The sequence below is a fragment of the Vipera berus genome (assembly GCF_964194415.1).
Source record: "Vipera berus genome assembly, contig: HAP1_SCAFFOLD_80, whole genome shotgun sequence".
Classification (NCBI taxonomy): Eukaryota; Metazoa; Chordata; class Lepidosauria; order Squamata; family Viperidae; genus Vipera; species Vipera berus.
Genome location: NW_027673619.1, coordinates 460 through 20,349, shown reverse-complemented (window position 1 = coordinate 20,349; position 19,890 = coordinate 460). Strand labels below are relative to the sequence as shown.

Below are 19,890 nucleotides of genomic sequence, written 5' to 3'. Positions count from 1 at the left end.
CCCCCTGCTCAAGTAGGAGATCCCAAGATCATTTTAGACAGGAAGCTGTCCAGTCTTTTCTGAAAAACCTCTAGTGATGAAGCACCCACAACTTCTGGAGGCAAGCTGTTCCACTGGTTAATTGTTCTCACCGTTAGGAAGTTTCTCCTTAATTCCAGGTTGCTTCTCTCTTTGATTAGTTTCCAACCATTGTTTATTGTCCTGCCTTCTGGTGCTTTGGAGAATAGCTTGACTCCCTCTTCTTTGGGGCAGCCCCCGAGATAGTGGAAGACTGCTATCATGTCCCCCCTCGTCCTTCTCTTCATCAAACTAGACATACCCAATTCCAGCAACTGTTCTTCTGTAGTTTCCAGGCCTTTAATCGTCTTAGTTGCTCTTCTCTGCATTTTTTCCAAAGTCTCGACATCTTTTTTTTCCCCCTTCGCGCAATAGACAAATCGCAATGTATTTGGAAAAATTAGCAAGAGATGAATCCGACTATCGTCTCTTCAATCTGATTTTCAAACAAAGCTAAACTTCCCAGGACCGGATTCGCTTGCCTTCTCTGCAGCAGCCTAAAGATGAAAGGCTCAGATTTTAGCTGATGCAAAGTTCCTGTTAATAACACCACCGTATTTATGACTCCTATTATCTTTTTCAAACATTAATGCGGACCTCGGCTGTCTCCCATTTCAACAGCTCCATTAACATCTGCCATCTGCTAGCAAGTACCTTCCTAGCCAGACACTATTAATTGTAAAAGCTGCACCCCCTCAGTGCAAACGACTTTCATCCCCTTCATTTTCTTTTTTAATTTTCACTACCGCTTGCCTCCCCTCTGAGGTGTGGAAACGGAAATTATCGGATCAAAGCACGTGTGGGAGCATCAAAGGGGGGGAATTGGTTCCTTTCGGTGTGAGGATGAAAATAAGATGTTCATTTTCAGGAGAAAAGGATTCTTCCCCCCCCCCCCATCAATTAATACTTTCCTGGGAGTAAGGGGTATGTGTAAGGAAAATTTCCCCAACTTGGGGGTCAGCCGGTGAATTATTTAGATAGTAGAACTTCCTCTTTCTTTACTCACGTCCAATTTTGCCAGGATTAGTTAGCTATTTACAGGTAGTCCTCAACTTATGACCACAACTGGGCCCAGGATTGACGTTGCTAAGTGAGAAAATTGTTAAGTGAATTTTGCCCCATTTTGCCAACAGTTAAGTGACTCACTGCAATTGTTCAGGTAGTAACGTGGTTTGTCAAGTGAATCTGCTTGACTCTGCTTGTCAGAAAGTCACGAGGTGATCACATGACCCCCAACACGCTGCAACCGTCATAAGTATGAGTCAGTTGACAAACATCTGAATTTTGGTCATGTGACCCGGGGGAATGCCACAATGGTTGTAAGCGTGAAAAATGGACAAGTCACTCTTTCCTGTGCCATTGTAACTTTGAACGATCCCTAAATGAACTGCTGTAAGTCAGAGACTACCTGTATTTACTTATATCCTGCCTTTATTATTTTTTGTTACAAGTAACTCAAGGCAGCAGGCAAAAGTAATACCCTTACTCTTCCTGATTTCCCTACAACAACCCTGTGAGGTGGGTTGGACTGAGAGAGAATAACTGCCCCAAAGTCTCCTAGCTGTTTTCACACTTCAGGCAGGACTAGAACTCACCATCTCCTGGTGATTGGCCCAAATTCATCCAGCCAGTTTTCACACCTAAGGAGGACTAGAACTCACCATCTCCTGGTGATTGACCAAAGTCACCGAGCCAGAGCGGTCATAAGTGCAAGGACCAGGTTTTTTTTTAGAGCTGTTGTAACTTCGAACAGTCGCTAAACGAATCGTTGTCCATCAAAGACGACCAGCATCAGGATGGGAAGGAATTTGCCAAACTCATTGTGATGTCCATTTTATTTTCTTCTGTTGTTTTTTTTTTAAAAAAAATCCTATAGTTTATCAGGTTGCCCTCGTGCCAAGAAAAGTGGAATGAAAATCCCACCCACAAAGGATGACAAGGAGGATCCTGAACTGATGAAGTAAGTGAGGGAAAAATGTCTGAACCGTTCACAAAAGTGATTTTATTGAGCAGGTGCTACCTCAACTACCAAAAGCTACATTCGTTTGCAGTGGTGGGTTTCAAATACCTGAACAACTGGTAGACGCCACTTCCAAAAGTAGACGCCACTTCCAAAAGTCCGTTCTGAGCCGTGGAGGCCTCCCAAGCCCAGAACAGACTTCCGGAAATGGCATCCATGCACTTCCGGTGGCCTGTTCTGGGCCTGGGAGACCTCCCCAGCTCAGAACGGACTTCCGGAAGTGGCATCCATGCACTTCCGGTGGGCTGTTCTGGGCCTGGGAGACCTCCCCAGCTCAGAACGGACTTCCGGAAGTGGCATCCATGCACTTCCGGTGGGCTGTTCTGGGCCTGGGAGACCTCCCCAGCTCAGAACGGACTTCCGGAAGTGGCATCCATGCACTTCCGGTGGGCTGTTCTGGGCCTGGGAGACCTCCCCAGCTCAGAACGGACTTCCGGAAGTGGCATCCATGCACTTCCGGTGGGCTGTTCTGGGCCTGGGAGACCTCCCCAGCTCAGAACGGACTTCCGGAAGTGGCATCCATGCACTTCCGGTGGGCTGTTCTGGGCCTGGGAGACCTCCCCAGCTCAGAACGGACTTCCGGAAGTGGCATCCATGCACTTCCGGTGGGCTGTTCTGGGCCTGGGAGACCTCCCCAGCTCAGAACGGACTTCCGGAAGTGGCATCCATGCACTTCCGGTGGGCCGTTCTGAGTCTGGGAGGCCTTTCGGCTTGACGGATTCCCCCCATCTGACCCACGTGTCAGTGTACCGGTTCCTTACCACTGCCTGGCTTGCTCCACAGCCTCATGGCAGCGTCATTGTGCAAGACAAGTGTGGTGGCAAACAGCCACGGCCAGCAGCAAACAGCCGTGGCTGGCCAAAACTGGCCGTGGAAAAAGCCGGGCAGCAGTAAGGAACTGGTATATCGTTGGCTAGCGGGGCACGTGCTTTGCCTCATCACCGAGGTACTGGCAGCTCCCCCTCCTCCCTTACCTCATGTCTATGGTGGAAACCAGACAGAATCGGCGGGCGGCCATCTGCGCAGGCTCTTAAGTAGGGCTTACTTTCGGGGGGAGGGCTTATATTAAGCCCACCCTCCCCCCAAAATCAGCTGGGGCTTTATTTTGGGGGAAGAGTACTTTTGGGGAAACACGGTATACCAGGATTAGTGGACAAGGGAATGAAATAATGTTGAATTAAGAGATCCAATCTTGGTCAGTCAGCGGGACCAGAGAATTTGTCTTCCTCTCCAGGGTGGAGAGAAACTCCCTGAGGATGGGATCCAGCACAAGTCCAAAAGCTTGGAAGACAAAAACCCCAATCCCAGTGACCGACCCAGATTGGATCCTGCAACATTATCCCGGGACACGTAGATTCACCTTCATTCGTGAAGTGAGAGTGTTGGTCCCTTTCCACAGGATCGCTTGAAAATGAAGTATTATCAGAGATACGGTCCTCCAGAAAACTGAGGTTGTTGGGGGCCAAGTGACTCAAAATGTCATGGATAATAAAATGCAAATTACGCAAATGTCACGCACGTTAATATGCATGCAGATGCGAAAACACCTCTCCTGTTTTTGGGGACCTTTAAATCTGAGAGTCACACCATTAACCCATGTCAGGGGGGGGCTAACGCAATAAAATTGAGCCCCACACCAACCGTCCCCGCAGTTACCTAACACGCTTAAGCCAGAACAAAATCAAGTGAACGCTTAGCAAGCTTAACACATTGCACAAATGTCACTGAAAGAACTTCTACCGATCTGATTCAACATGTTGTGTGAATCCAGTCCATATCTGTTTATAAAAAAAGCAAGCAAATCTAACAAAGGTTCAGCTTTCAGCCTGGGCCATGTTCGCACGTAGACACTTTTTCGTAATGCAAACATTGCGTTGCATCAGACTAACGTATGGATTTCGTGCGAGCGTTTTTGCTTCTCGGGGAAAAAAAACAGGGTCTGTTGCCTATTTCTGAAAACCGCCTTTCTCCTTCTTGGTTGCCTCTGTGGGTAATATGATACAGGTAGTCCACAACTTACGACCACAACTGAGCCCAACATTTCCATCGCTAAGCAAGGTTAAGTGAGGTTTTTCCCCATTTTGCCACCTTTTTCCCCCCATAGCTGTTAAGTGAATCGGTGCAGTTTTTAAATGAATCTTTCTCGATTGGCGCATTGCTTGCTTGATGGTTGGTCTGAAGGTGACCTTGGAGCTGATCTAAACCTTGGTCACCTTCAGACCAACCACCAAGCAAGCCATACTCCAGTCAAGAAAGTGCCAAAGAGCCATTAGTGAACAGCCCAACCGAAGAATCCCTAAGATCATTCCCACCCACCCAGACAGGCAAGACGCTGGAATATAAACCCGCAGCAAACCACACTCCTTTACTAACACTGATGATGTTACCTGGTTAGGTAATGAAACGTCTGCAAGAAAGCAATCAAGCTCAGAGAGTATCAAGGACCCCACAATCCTCTCCTCCTCCTCCTCCTCCCCCTCCCATGCTCCCCCACACTCCCTTCTAACACTGATGATGTTACCTGGTTGGGTAATGAAACGTCTGCAAGAAAACAATCAAGCTCTGAGAGTATGAAGGACCCCACAATCCTCTCCTCCTCCTCCTCCTCCCCCTCCCATGCTCCCCCACACTCCCTTCTAACACTGATGATGTTACCTGGTTGGGTAATGAAACGTCTGCAAGAAAGCAATCAAGCTCAGAGAGTATCAAGGACCCCACAATCCTCTCCTCCTCCTCCTCCTCCCCCTCCCATGCTCCCCCACACTCCCTTCTAACACTGATGATGTTACCTGGTTGGGTAATGAAACGTCTGCAAGAAAGCAATCAAGCTCAGAGAGTATCAAGGACCCCACAATCCTCCCCTCCTCCCCCTCCTCCTCCTCCCCCCCATGCCCCCCTCACACTCCCTTCTGATGATGTTACCTGGTTGGGTAATGAAACGTCTGCAAGAAAACAATCAAGCTCAGAGAGCACCGAGGACCCCACAGTCCTCCCCCTCCTCCTCCTCCTCCCCCCATGCCCCCCACTCCCTTCTAGCACTGATGATGTTACCTAGTTAGGGTAATGAAATGTTTGCAAGAAAACAAGCAAGCTCAGAGAGCATCCAGGACCCCCTCATTTCAACCCCGAGCTACAATTAATTCTCCTTCATTGGTCGATGGTTGCAGGTCAAGGACTACCTGTATGTCAGGGCAGGTGAGATCACAGCATGTCACCCTCCATCTCCCTGTTCCTCTTCTCTTCCTCCTGTTTCCCCCCCCCCACCTGCCGCAGCAGGATACAATTTGAAAAAGAAAAAAAAATGCATTTCTCTACCCCCCCCTCCCCGAGGTCTGAATTCCTGCCAGGAGAGGGTGTTTAAAATCCAGCCACAGTCTAGGACAGGGGTCAGCAACCTGAAACAGTGAAAGAGCCACTCGGAACCGGTTCCCTCAGAAAAGGATAAACTGGGTGCCGCAAAAAATGTGTGCGCATGCACGTACATGCGCGCATGCGCAGAACAGGCTTTGACTGAAGAGTGGGAGCCAAGGCGAGATATGCACCTACCCTGCATATTTGAATTGATTGGTTGAACTTTTTTAGTCCCACTTTTTTTTTTTTTGGACTGCACATGGCAGAAGACTGGGAGCCGCAGGAGACGGCTGAAAGAGCCGCATGCGGCTCCGGAGCCGCAGGTTGCAGACCTGTGGTCTAGGAATTGCCCATGCTGCCATGGTTCGACCACAAGGGTCAATTAATTACCTCCCAGCCATCATCAGAATTGCCACGCCTGGCATTTGCATAACACTTGAAGTGGGTTCACCGTCCCTCATTCTTTCCAGCCCTGCTATAGCACCACGCAGAATCCTACAGCTGTTGTAAGATTCTTTCTTAAACTAGAACTACCGACCCCAGGCACTCGGTTTGTCTCTGTTTTCCCATGTGAACAAACTCTTCTGCTCAAATTGATTGCACGTTAGTGGTGGTTGTTAACGCAAACTGCTGTTTGTCTCCAATGGCATCTGAACCGGATCACAAGTGATGGTTTTTAAGTCCTTACATGGCATGGGTCCGGAATACCTCGGGGACCACCTGCTGCCGGCGTCGACTCCCCTCCACCCCGTGCGTTCCCACAGAGAGGGCCTCCTCAGGGTGCCACCGGTCAGAGAATGTCGGCTGGTGGCCCCCAGGGGGAGGGCCTTCTCTGTGGGCGCTCCGGCTTTGTGGAATCAGCTGCCGGTTGAGCTCTGGATGGCACCGGATCTCCGCTCCTTCCGGCACGGGTTAAAGACCCATTTATTTGAACAAGCTGGCCTGGCCTGATGGGGAGTTATTTAGGGTTTTAATATTTATATATATTTTCTATTGTTTTTACTGTGGGCAATAATTTTATTCTTTTTTTAACTTTTGTATTTTTGTAGTTTTATGATATGCCCTGTTCACCGCCCTGAGTCCTTCGGGAGAAGGGCGGTATAAAAATTTTTTTTTAATAAACGTAATAAACCTAAACAAGGAAAGGGAGGGTTTGACGGACACACACACACACACACACACACACCTTTTTTTTTTTAGGATCACAATCCTAATTAGTTCCCTGTTGCACATCATTCCACATCTCTATTTGAAGAACAATTTGACATCAGCTGTATTACTTTCTCTGAATTACAGGTTGCTCTTGACTTACAATCGTTTGTTTAGGGATCGTTCAGAGTTACAACGGCACCCTTTTCATGCCCGTTTTTCACACTTGCGACCGTTGCAGCATCCCCGTGGTCAGAGGATCAAAATTCGGCCGCTTGGCAACTGACTCGTACTTGTGAGGGTTGCAGGGTCCCAGGGCTCATGTGATTCTCCTTTTGCGACCTTCCGATGGGGAAGCCAGATTGACTTAACAACTGTGTTTTTCTAACCTAACGGCTGAAGTGATCCCCTTAACGACGGTGGCGAGAAACACCGTAAAATGGAGCAAAACTCACTTCATAATTTTTTTTTCCGCTTAGCCACAAATATCCTGGGATCAATTGCAGTCATAAATTGAGGATGACCAGTATTTAATTGGCCATCCTTTGCCATCCGTCCCATTAAAAACAGCCAGAAAACATTTTGAAACTCTCTCCCACAACCTCATACAGACAAACGCCCTCAGTAGATCTCAAGCCAGCTGTTGGCGCCAACAAGATGCTGGTTTATTTTTTATTTTTATAATACGAATCCAACGAAAGTTAAATTAGCAACGTAAAATATGTAACGGTCGTGCCGTTGAGTGCCGATTCTAATTGTCGCCTTCGCTTTTCCCTCTTTCTCTTTCCCTCTTTCTCCGGAGATTTCCGTCAATTCCTTGCGAACACATAAACAACGGGGCTGTTATGAATGTACTCAGCAACCTGCTCGCAGGGATATTATAGGTGAATTGTGCCACATTTGCACGTGATTTAAAACAGGATCAGGGTTTCCGAATTATCTCAGAGGGGGAATGAAATAGCCGCGATGGGCTTCCCAGTCGTCAACTCCTCCGCTTGCTTTCTTCGAATGGAATAAAATTAAAATGCTGATGGAGATAACAATGAAACATAGAGTAATGAAACTCAAGCCAAACCACAGTATATAGGTTGACGATTGCCTTTGAGATTCCTAATGGTTTCGCTGCGTTAAAGGGGTAGCTCGCGTTCTATTCCGTCAGATTTATTTTATTTGTTAAATTTATTTATTCTTGCCCGTCCCGCCGTGGGGCTATTCCAGGAGGCTTATGGCAATAAGAAGGGAGCAATGAAAACAAGGGCAAACGTAACAGTAGCAAAATAGTGGAACAATGGAATAAACAATGACAAAGAAAACGATGAGAATAGAGCGATACGAGAATGAAAGATGGGCAGGGAGTGAGAGGGAAAGGGGGGGTTTGCTGTCGGCCTAGTTGCCACCTCCAGTGTGGTCGTGATCCCCCCCCAAATAAGATTCCCTTTTCTGGGGTCCTTAGCACTCTCTGAGCTTGATGGTTTTCTTGCAGACGTTTCATTACCAAACTAGGTAGCACCATCAGTGCTAGAAAGGAGGGGGGGTTTGTAGGGAGGGAGGGGGGAGGAGGAGGACAACAATGAGTGTGCAGATGTTTCATTACCAAACTAGGTAGCACCATCAAGGGAGTAGGGGGTGCAGAGAAGAGGAGATGGAGGGGGAGACTGTGGGGTCCTTGGTGCTCTCTGAGCTTGGTGGTTTTCTTGCAGACGTTTCATTACCCACCTAGGTAATATCATCAGTGCACTGATGATGTTACCTAATTTGGTAATGAAACATCTGCAAAAAAACCACCAAACTCAGAGAGCACCAAGGACCCAACAGTCCTCTTCCTCCTCCTCCTCTTCCTCCTGCTGCTGCTGCTGCTGCTGAGCTGGTCACAATTCAACACCTGAGCTCCAAATATTCTCTTTTATACACGCCCCCTCTTTTTTTTTTAACAGCACCACCCTGTAGCAGACACTAGTGTATGCTTTTGAATTGACGTGTATTACAGTGATAATCATAACTAGTCCTTGGGAATGATTCAACAGGTGGATACGGGTAGTCCTCGACTTACGACCGCAGGGATTCACTTCACGGCTGTGGCAAGAAAGGTCGCAAAATGGAGAGGTCAAATTTCACTCGACAAACGCTTCGCTTCGCAACAGAAACGCTGGGCTCCAGCAGGGTCGTAAGCCATGGTGGGATTCAAATACGTCAGGGGTCTCCAAACATGGCCCTTTGACGACTCGCGGACTTCAACTCCCAGAATTCCTCAGTCATCAAAGGGCCAAGTTTGAAGACCCCTGAAATATGTGAACCAACGTTTCTCTGCATGGATGCCGTTTCCGGACGTCCATTCTAGGCCCGGGCAACAAAAAATTAGCTACCGGTTCTACCAAACCGGTGTGAACCGGCTGAATCCCACCACTGGTCTTAAGTTGGGGGGGGCTCAGGCCTCTGAGTGAATCAGATTCCATAAGATGGGGAGGGGGAGGGGTTGGGGTTCCTATTCTGAGTTGCCATTCCTTAAGACTTCTTTGTACTCCTCTAGGTGCCCTGTTCCTGGTTGTGTTGGACTCGGACACATCAGTGGCAAATACGCCTCCCATCGCAGTGCCTCAGGCTGTCCCCTTGCAGCCCGGAGACAGAAGGAAAGTTCCCTCAATGGCTCCTCCTTTTCGTGGAAGTCGCTCAAGAATGAGGGTCCCACTTGCCCAACTCCTGGCTGCGATGGCTCGGGCCACGCCAACGGAAGCTTCCTCACTCACAGAAGGTAAATTTCAAGCATCCGGCGCGACATAATAACAATAACAATTAGAGTTGGAAGGGACCTTGGAGGTCATCTAGTCCAACCCCCTGCTCAGGCAGGAAACCCTATTTCAGACAGATGGCCCTCCAGTTTCTTTTTCAAAACTTCCAGTGTTGGAGCATCCGTAATTTCTTGGGGGGGGGGGGGTTCGGGGACAGTCGTTCCCCTGATTCAGAGGTCTTCAAACATGGCCTTTTTATGACTTGTGGACTTCAAGTCCCAGAATTCCTCAGCTGTCTGAGGAATTCTGGGAGTTGAAGTCCACAAGTCATAAAAGGGCCAAGTTTGAAGTCCCCTGCCCTGATTAATTGTTCACACAAGAAATTTCTCCTCAGTTCCAGGTTGCTTCTCTCCTTGATTTGTTTCCATCCGTTGCTTCTTGTCCGGCCTTCAGGCGCTTTGGAGAATAGCTTGACACCCCACCCCACCCTCTTCTTTGTGGCAGCCCCTATAAAGATTAAATCTCTATAAAGATTAAATATCCCTGTTTTATGCCCATTTTTACTACAGGTGCTCCTCAGCTTACGGCCACAGCTGAGCCCTTGCCTTAATTTCCGTGGCTAAGCGAGACAGTTCTGGAGTGAGTTTTGCCCCATTTTATGACCTTTCTTGCCACTGTTGTTAACTGAGTCACTGTGGTTCTTAAGTTAGTAACACGGATGTTAAGTGAATCTGGTTTCCCCATAAAAAAAATAAAAAATCCCCATAAAAGGGGATTCCATGACTTCTGGGGACACTGCAGCCATCATAACTCCTAGCCAGTTGCCAAACCAAGTCTGAATTTTGATCACATGACCATGGGGACGCTGTAATAGTCATAAGTGTTGCTCTTTTTTCAGAGAAGAGCAACAAAGGTGATCAGGGGACTGGAGGCTAAAACATAGAAGAAATGGTTGCATGAATTGGATATGTCTAATTTAATTTAATAGTCAAGCTATTCTCCAAAGCGCCTGAAGGCAAGACAAGAAACAATGGATGGAAACTAATCAAGGAGAGAAGCAACCTGGAACTATGGAGAAACTTACTGACAGTGAGAACAATTAACCAGTAGAACAACCTGCCTCCAGAAGCTGTGAATGCTCCAACACTGGAGGTTTTTAAGAAGAGAACGGACAGCCATTTGTCTGAAATGGTATAGGGCCGTGGTGGCGAACCTATGACACGCGTGCCGCAGGTGGCACGCAGAGCCCTCTCTGTGGGCACGCACACCGTCGCCCCAGTCCTAGGCCTTCAGCTGGGTTTTATAAAACCTTTTCGCTTTAGGCCTCCGCCAGCCGTGTGCAAAAAAAAAAAGGTTCAATCAATCAATCAATTTCAACTTCTCACGGGACAAAAAAAGATCTCGCAAAGTTGGAATTGCTTGATTGAACCTTTTAGTCCAAACCCAGTCTGCCGTTAACACCACAGCCACGCCCAGCCAATGGGCCACACCAACCCAATGGGCCACGCCCACCCGGCACCCAACGATACATAAGTAGGTCTTGGGTTGTAGTTTGGGCACTCGGTCTCTAAAAGGTTTGCCATCACTGGTATAGGGTCTCCTGCCTGAGCAGGGGGTTGGACTAAATGACCTCCAAGGTCCCTTCCAATTCTATTCTATTCTATTCTATTCTATTCTATTCTATTCTATTCTATTCTATTCTATTCTATTCTATTCTATTCTATTCTATTCTATTCTATTCTATTCTAGTCTAGTCTAGTCTAGTCTATTCTATTCTATTCTCATTCCATTCCATTCTATTCCATTCCATTCTGCACCATTGTAACTTTGAATGTACAAATAACTGTCGAGGACTATCTGTATGGCGAATTCTGGTTAGAATTGTTCTTAATAATGGTATCTTGTGGAATGCTCAAATCTAAGTCCTGAGCAGTACAGTACAATTTCCTTTAGTGACCAGCCTTTCCTTTAGTGACCATTTGAAGTTACACTGGCACTGGAAAAAAAGTGATTCACATCAGGTCCTCCTACTAATGTTTGTCACAGCATCATCATAGTCATTTGATCAAATTTCAGACGCTTGGCCACTGACGTGTTCTTTTTTTTATTGAAAGGTTTTTCAATACATTTTATCTTTAACAACCCCTCCCCACCCACCCACCCCCTTCCCAGCCCTACCCAACCCTCCCACCCTCCCCTTCCACCCTCCCCGTCCCCGACTTCCCAGAGCTAAATATAAGGTATAAAAGTAAAAACAATCATAAACAACCATATGCTAACAACAATGAACTATTAAATCTATCGCACTTTAGCTCTTATAGAGTGACTACAAGCAATACAAATATCACATCATATCATATCACAACACTGACGTGTTCTTATGACAGTTGCAGCGTCCCACATGATTGCATTTGTGATCTTCCCAGTCAGCTCCTGACAAGCAAAATCAATGGAAAAATCCATATTTGCTTATTGACCCTAAGATTCACTTAACAAGTGCAGCGATTTGCTTAACAACGGTGGCAAAAAAGGTTGTAAAGTCGGAGCATGACTCACTTGGCACCCGTCTTGCTTAGCAATGGAAATGTTGGTCTCAGCTATGATCGTAAGTCGAGGACTATCTTAACAATGTAATATAGAAATCCAAATTTAGGAGACATCAAGCATTCACTTCCATTAAAAACTTCATTTTATGGCCAAGTTGTATGACTGTATCTTTTTATGGGCAATCTGCAACCGAGTTCCTCTAGTATATAAATTCTTACCCAAATGCAAGGCTGTTCATGTGATAATGAATTTCTAATGGATGTATAAAAAATATTGCTTATAAACTCGAGGGGAAAGATGCCATTGAGCAACAAATTTAGCACAAATGTAAAATAGATGTTTTCTTTTTCTAATTTTCCTCCCCCTGACAAAGGAGAAAAATAATAAAAAAGCAGGAATTAGAGAAATCAATCCTTCTCCTCTCAAAGAAGGCAAAAATATTTTGTTTGAAAATGAATGTCATGTCAGTCAAACACATTTTCTTCAACTGCAGTGAAGAGCAACAAAGACGATTAGGGGACTGGAGGCTAAAACATACGAAGAACAATTGCAGGAATTGGGTATGTCTAGTTTGATGAAGGGGGACGCGGTGGCTCAGTGGGTTAGGACACTGAGCTTGTCAATCAGAAGGTCGGCAGTTTGGCGGGTCGAATCCCGAGTGCCGCGTAACAGAGTGAGCGCCTGTTACTCGTCCCAGCTTCTGCCAACCTAGCAGTTCGAAAGCACGTAAAAATGCAAGTAGAAAAATAGGGACCACTACGGTGGGAAGGTAACAGCGTTCCGTGCGCCTTTGGCATCTAGTCATGCCGGCCACATGACCATGGAGACGTCCTCGGACAAGCGCTGGCTCTTCGGCTTTGAAACGGAGATGAGCACCGGCCCCTAGAGTCGGAAACGACTAGCACGCATGTGCGGGGGAACCTTTACCTTTACCTTTAGTTTGATGAAAAGAAGGACCAGGGGTGACATGATAGCGGTGTTCCAATATCTCAGGGGCTGCTACAAAGAAGAGGGAGTCAAGCTCTTCTCCAAAGCTCCTGAAGGCAGGACAAGACGTAGTGGATGGAAACAAATCAAGGAGAGAAGCAACCTGGAACTAAGGAGAAACTTCCTGACATTTAGAACAATTAATCAGTGGAACTACTTGCCTCTAGAAGTTGTGGGTGCTCCAACACTGCAGGTTTTTCAGAAGAGATTGGACCACAATTTGTCTGAAATGGTATAGGCTCTCCTGACTGAGCAGGGGGTTGGACTTGAAGACCTCTAAGGTTCCTTCCAACTCTGTTATTCTGTTTCCAAACTTTTCAGTGATCTTCTATTTTTAAAATCAGAACTGAAAACATTTGCACGAGTGAATCCTTTCCAAGAAAAAAATTCTCAGAATAGCATCTGCCTAGCGCTAACCCTAACCCTAATTATTTTTGAGGGTTCTGTTATACCAGATGTGTGGGTCAACAGTCACCTTTAACTCTCAGTGGAGCAACCCTTCCACAGACAGAGCTGGTGTTCAATTTGGGGGTTCGTTCCGGACTTCTTTATTTTATTTTATTTTATTTATTTGTATCCTGCGTTTATTGTTTTTACAAATAGCAATAGCAATAGCACTTAAACTTATATACCACTTCACAGCACTTTACAGCTCTAAGTGGTTTACAAAATCAGCCTGTTGCCCCCAACAATACGGGTCCTCATTTTTACCGACCTTTAAAGGATGGAAGGCTGAGTCAACCTTGAGCCGCTTAGGATCGAACTGCTGGCAGTGGAATGCAGAGTTAGCCTGCAATACTGCATTCTAATAGATAGATTGGAACAGATATAGATAGATAGATAGATAGATAGATAGATAGATAGATAGATAGATAGATAGATAGATAGATGGATGGATGGATGGATGGATGGATGGATGGATGGATGGATGGATGGATGGATGGATGGATAGATAGATAGATAGATAGATAGATAGATAGATAGATAGATAGATAGATAGATAGATAGATAGATAGATAGATAGATAGATAGATAGATATAGTAGGTAGGTAGGTAGGTAAGTAGAGAGAGAGAGAGACAGACAGACAGACAAGTTAAATAGGTAGGTAGGTAGAGATAGACAGACATACAGGTAGGTAGGTAGGTAGGTAGATAGATAGATAGATAGATAGATAGATAGATAGATAGATAGATAGATAGACAGACAGACAGACAGACAGACAGACAGACAGACAGACAGATAGATAGATAGATAGATAGAAATAGCACCGCTTCATAGCCCTCTCTGAGCGGTTTACAGAGTCAGCCTCTTGCCCCCAACAATCTGGGTCCTCATTTTACCAACCTCGGAAGGATGGAAGGCTGAGTCAACCTTGAGCTTGTTGAAATTCAAATTGCCGAACTGCTGGCAGTTGGCAGTCAGCAGAATTAGCCTGCAGTACCGCATTCTAACCACTGCGCAACCACGGCTGATAACTTAAGACAGTGAACAAAGTTCATGCAGTTAGTCCTTGACTTAGCCCCACTTGTTTAGTGACCATTTGAAGTTACAACAGCACTGAAAAAAGTGACTGATGACTTGCCCCTGCAGCATCTCCGTGATCACGTGATCAAAATTCAGATGTTCGGCCACTGGCAGATATTTATGACGATTGCAGTCATGTGATCTCCTTTTGCGGCCTTTTGACGAGCAAAGCCAATTCGGTTAACAACGGGGTTGCTAACTTAGCTGCAGTGCTTCAGTTAACAACTGTGGCAAGAAAGGTCATAAAATGGAGCTTAGCAACGGTCCCACCTAGCAATGGAAATTTGGGGCTCAATTGTGGTCGTAAGTTGAGGACTACCTGTAATGTCAAGAAGGATATAGCAAAGACGGTACTTGGGTGCAATGCAGTCATTGACCAAATATTTTGGTCTTCACAAACAATAGGATTTAGTTTTTATATACTGGCCGGTAGTGCTTTACAGCAGAGGTCACCAACCTTTCTCAGTTGGCAGACTGGAGGGAAAAGAGAGAGGGAAGCATTTTATGTGCGTGCGCATGGGTGAGCATGGGGCTGCGAGCACGTTTGTGCCACAAACGGGGCGGGGCTAGTGCCTGCGTGATGCTCACTAGCCCTGCCCCATTCTCGCATGGCGCAGTGCCTTGTTTCTGCGCCCTGCAGCACTGCTACGGCTGTTTTTGCGCCCCGCGGCACTGCAGTGGCCATTTTTGCATCTTGCAGCGTGGCGACAGCCTGGTTTTGTGCCCTGTGCTGCGATGGTGTCCCATTTTTGTACCCCAAGGTGGAGCAGCAGCCCATTTTTGCACCCCGTGGTGCGGCTTCCTGTTTTAGCGCCCCACGGCCACGGTGCTAATGCAAGTGAGGGGGTGTGCATGCACATACGCACACACTGGCCAGCCTGTCCCACGGATCAGTAGCCAGCAGGCCACGGCCCGCTATCGGGCCACAGGCCACAGGTTGGGGACGCCTGCTTTACAGCCCTCTCCGGGCAGTTTACAATGTAAGCATTGTTTGCATAATGCCTCCAACAATGTGACTCCTCATTTTGCTGACCTCAGGATGATGGAAGGCTGAGTCATCCTCGAGCCCTATCAGGATCAAACTTCAGGCTGTGGGCAGAATTTCCCTGCAATAATGCATTCTAACCACTGGGCCTCCAGGGCTCTTTAAAGAAGCCTTTACTAGAACAGCGATCCAAGCGTACGCTCCCATCAGCCAAGCAGAAGGAAAGGAGATTGGTTAGTTTTTATGGTAACCTTTAATCCTGAAATTGACAGGGCAGGCAAGCAAAATATACTGCTTTTGTGGCTGGAGGCTGAAATGTCATCGTAGTGATTGGTACGGAAGGAAACGTTGGCTTGTACAGCCGATGGAACAAAAATAAAATGAGAGAGCAGTTTATCAGATGCTACCAGTTTGATGATTCATCCGTTGCTCATGCGTTCTTCAAACGTTCCAAAAAAAAAGCGCTTGCATGCATGACCACCACTGGACAGAGCACACAGAAATTAAATTGATTACTGCTGCAAGAATATTGTAGGGCATACAGTATAACATTTTCTCTGTGACTGCTTGTTGTTTGTGATACAGGTAGAGTTGACGTAAAACCATTTGTTTAGCAGCCAGCTGTTCAAAGCTATAACCGCACTGAAAAGAGGTGATTTACAGCAGGTCCTCACACTTATAACTGTCACTACATCCCACAGTAACATCAAAATTTGGGCATTTGGCAAGCGGCTCGTCTCCTGGGGTCACGTGGTCACCATCTGTGTCCTTCCCACCCAGCTTCTGACAAGCAAAGTCAATGGGGGAAGCCAGATTTGATAAATGACTGTGTGATTCATTAACAACCGCAGGATTCACTTAACAACCGTGGTAAAAAGGCTGTAAAATTGGGCGCAACTTACTTAACGACTTCCCGGGTCAGCCACAGAAATTCCGGTCGTAGGTCGAGGATTATCTGTATAGCAAAATCAAAAGCTATCTAATTTATACTTGCCTTCGACAATTAGCAATATTCTAGGATTTGAAACTGACCGCTTGTCCATTCCTAACATTTCCTGACTCAATCTACCCGATTAACGATCATGTAATGAATTCACCGAGCTACGCCAGATTTAATATTAAGGGATGTCGATAACAGAGGTCTTCTGGGTTGTTGTAAGGAATAAGATTTAATTACCCACGTTAATGTGGCTTTTATATTTCTAACTGCTCTTTTCATATTTTCTGTTTTATCTGTGGTGTGCTGCCCAGAATCACGGGAGAGAGGGAGGAAATGGGAGGAAGGAAGGAAAGAAGGAAGGAAGGAAGGAAGGAAGGAAGGAAGGAAGGAAGGAAGGAAGGAAGGAAGGAAGGAAGGAAGGAGTCAAAGCAAGAACATCCAATGTTCTTTGAACCATGATAGAAGGAAGGAAGGAAGATGGGAGGGAGGAGAGGGAGGGAGGGAGGGAGGAAGGAAGGAAGGAAGGAAGGAAGGAAGGAAGGAAGGAAGGAAGGAAGGAAGGAAGATAGATGAGAGGGAGGGAAGAAGGAAATGGTAGGGAAGGACGGAGGAAGGAAAGAAGGAAGGAGAACAAGTTAGGACACACTTTTTCAACATATACCGTACTACATCATGTCAATTGAGCTTGAATTATTTCGTGGTTACAGCTCCTTTTGGAAGTTCTAATTTTTTTCGTTTTTCTTTCAGCTTATCGGGGTGTCCAAGAGCGACTTTTGCTGGAAAAAAAGGGAAAATCTCAGGGGATGATATACTCAATGCTAAATTCAAGACCAGCGATGGTAAAAAATAATTTGTCTTATTATTCAGCTAGTTTTGTAATTCGGGGGCAGAGCAATCTAACATTGGGGTGCCGGGTGCTCTCTCTCTCTCTCTGAGCTTGGTTATTTTCTTGCAGCCATTTCATTACCCAGCCAGGTAATATCATCCATTCATGCACCTTTGTTTTATACATTGTACATAACCACCATATTAATATTCTTCTCTGGTCAGGATAACCTATACAGGTTAAATTTGAGCTACCTAATTTGTTTAATATAGGGACGCGGTGGCTCAGTGGGTTAGGACGCTGAGCTTGTTGATCAGAAGGTCGGCAGTTTGGCGGGTCGAATCCCGAGTGCCACGTAACAGAGTGAGTGCCTGTTACTCGTCCCAGCTTCTGCCAACCTAGCAGTTCGAAAGCACATAAAAATGCAAGTAGAAAAATAGGGACCACTACGGTGGGAAGGTAACAGCAATCCGTGCACCTTTGGCATCTAGTCATGCCGGCCACATGACCACGGAGATGTCCTTGGACAAGCACTGGCTCTTCGGCTTTGAAATGGAGATGAGCACCGGCCCCTAGAGTCGGAAACAACTAGCACGCATGTGCGGGGGAACCTTTACCTTTACCTTTAATTTGTTTAAAAATTGCACTACAATTTCAGCAAAGGGATTCCCATTCCCTTGCACCTCGGAAGTCCCTCACAGTTATGAACAGATTCTGCTTCTCTTTGCAACCTCTCTAACACGTCCACGAAACGTATAATCTTTCCAAAGAAATTTTGTTCAAGAAATCTATTTCTAATCATGAATACCAGTAGTTCTCAATTTGCGACCGTAAATGAGCAGGGAATTAAAGCTGTAGACCACGGCAGTCGTTAAGCGGGTCACCAAATAACCGCGCCTGATTTGACCACCTTTTTGGCAAGGGTCGTTCAATGAACAAGAGGGTTGTTAAATGAAGCCATTATATCTAATGGGTGGGGTTTTGCCAGAAACCAGGACACCGAAAACTGGCCAAAAAAAAAACACCATCAAAAATTCTGGTCATGTGACTGCAGGATGCTGCAAAGAGTTGTAAATGCAAGCTGGTTGCCCAGCACCCAAAATGCAAGGAGTGGGCGGGGCAATCGGAACTTTGAAGTCTGGTATCTTTTGGGGGCTCCATCATGACTTCAAATGGTTGCTAGGCAACCAGTCATTAAGCAAGGACTACCTCTACCTATAGGTCAGGGGTAGGCAACCTTGGCTCTTTTCTGACTCGTGGACTTCAACTCCCAGAATTCTTGAGCCAGCATGGCTCAGCATGGAAACCTCTCCCTTTTCCCTCAGCATGGCTGGCTGAGGAATTCTGGGAGTTGAAGTCCACGAGTCATAAAAAGCCAAGGTTGTCCTACTCATTTAGTGACCAGTTGAAGTTTCAAAAGCATTAAAAAAAATATGACTAGTGTTCACCCTTACAACGGCTGCACCATGATCAAAATCCGGAGACTTGGCAACTGGCGTGAATTTATGACAGTTACACTGTCCCGGGGGTGGGGGGGGTGTCACGTGATCACCATTTGTGACCTTCCCAGCTGGCGTCCGGCAAGCAAAGTCAATGGGGGAAGCTGGATTTGCTAAATGACCGCATGATTCACTTTACAAATGCGGTGAGTCAACTGTGGCAAAAAAAGATAAAATGAGGCCAAACTCACTTTGCGACGGAAATTATGGACTCAGTTGTGGTTGTAAGTCGAGGACTACCTGCATTGGCCAACCTAATTTCTTGGGGCTGATGAGTTTGATTTGTTGTTTTTATGATTCATTATAATTCCAAGAATAGAATAGAATAGAATAGAATAGAAGAATAGAATAGAATAGAATAGAATAGAATAGAATAGAATAGAATAGAATAGAATAGAATAGAATAGAATAGAATAGAATAGAATAGAATAGAATAGAATAGAATAGAATAGAATCTGAAAGGGACCCTGGAGGTCTTCTAGTCCAGCCCCCAGCTCAAGCAGCAGAACCTATACTATTTCATACAAGTGACTGTCCAGTCTCTTCTTAAAATCTTCCAGTGATGGGAGCGCCCACAATTTCTGAAGGCAAAGCTTTTCCACTGGTTGATTGTCCTCACTGTCAGGAAGTTTCTCCTTAATTCCAGGTTTTGCTTCTCTCTTTGATCAGTTTCCAATCATTGTTTCTCGTCCTTCCCTCTGGTGCTTTGGTGAATAATGTGACCACCTCTTCTTTGTGGCAGCCCCTCAGATACTGGAACACTCCTATCATGTCACCCCTGTATCTTCTTTTCTTTAGAAAATATTTGAATACATCTGGGGCTGGGTTTGGAAAAAAAACACACCTAAGGTGTTATTGTTGTCACCGGGATGATGGTGGTTTTCTTCCCCTCTTGTGTCTTAAAAGTTCTAGAGAATGACGAAGAAATCAAACAGTTAAACAACGAAATCAGTGAACTGAATGAATCCAACAGTGAGATGGAAGCAGCAATGGTGAAGCTGCAGTCACAGGTAGGCTGGCACGTTGTTATTGTGATGGGCCATCAAAACACAGGCCGATGGTGGGTAGGAAAAAGTGGCGGGAAAGGGTTAGGGAAAACTCTAGAGCAGTCTTCCCCAATCTTGGCAACTGTACGATGTGGTGGACTTCACCTCCTAGAATCCCCCAGCCAAAATGGCTCCCTGGAGAATTCTGGGAGTTGAAGTCCACAAACCGTAAATTGTTCCATGTCTGTGGACATTCTCAGTCATCCAGGTCATGGTTCTCCCAAAGGTGCTT

At 46.1% G+C, this 19,890-nt stretch overlaps 1 protein-coding gene across 1 annotated transcript in view; it reads left to right on the top strand.

Moving 5' to 3' along the window:
- The window catches only part of MYT1 (myelin transcription factor 1), a gene marked incomplete at both ends in the record, with an annotated part of 78,864 nt that extends 59,242 nt beyond the window's left edge, over window positions 1-19,622 (top strand). Inside the window, 4 exons of the mRNA XM_081346828.1 lie at window positions 1,934-2,017; window positions 9,105-9,326; window positions 17,035-17,126; window positions 19,519-19,622. Of these exons, the coding sequence (XP_081202954.1) occupies window positions 1,934-2,017; window positions 9,105-9,326; window positions 17,035-17,126; window positions 19,519-19,622 (502 nt within the window). The remainder of the gene's footprint in view (window positions 1-1,933; window positions 2,018-9,104; window positions 9,327-17,034; window positions 17,127-19,518) is intronic.
- Between the last annotated feature and the right edge of the window lie 268 nt (window positions 19,623-19,890).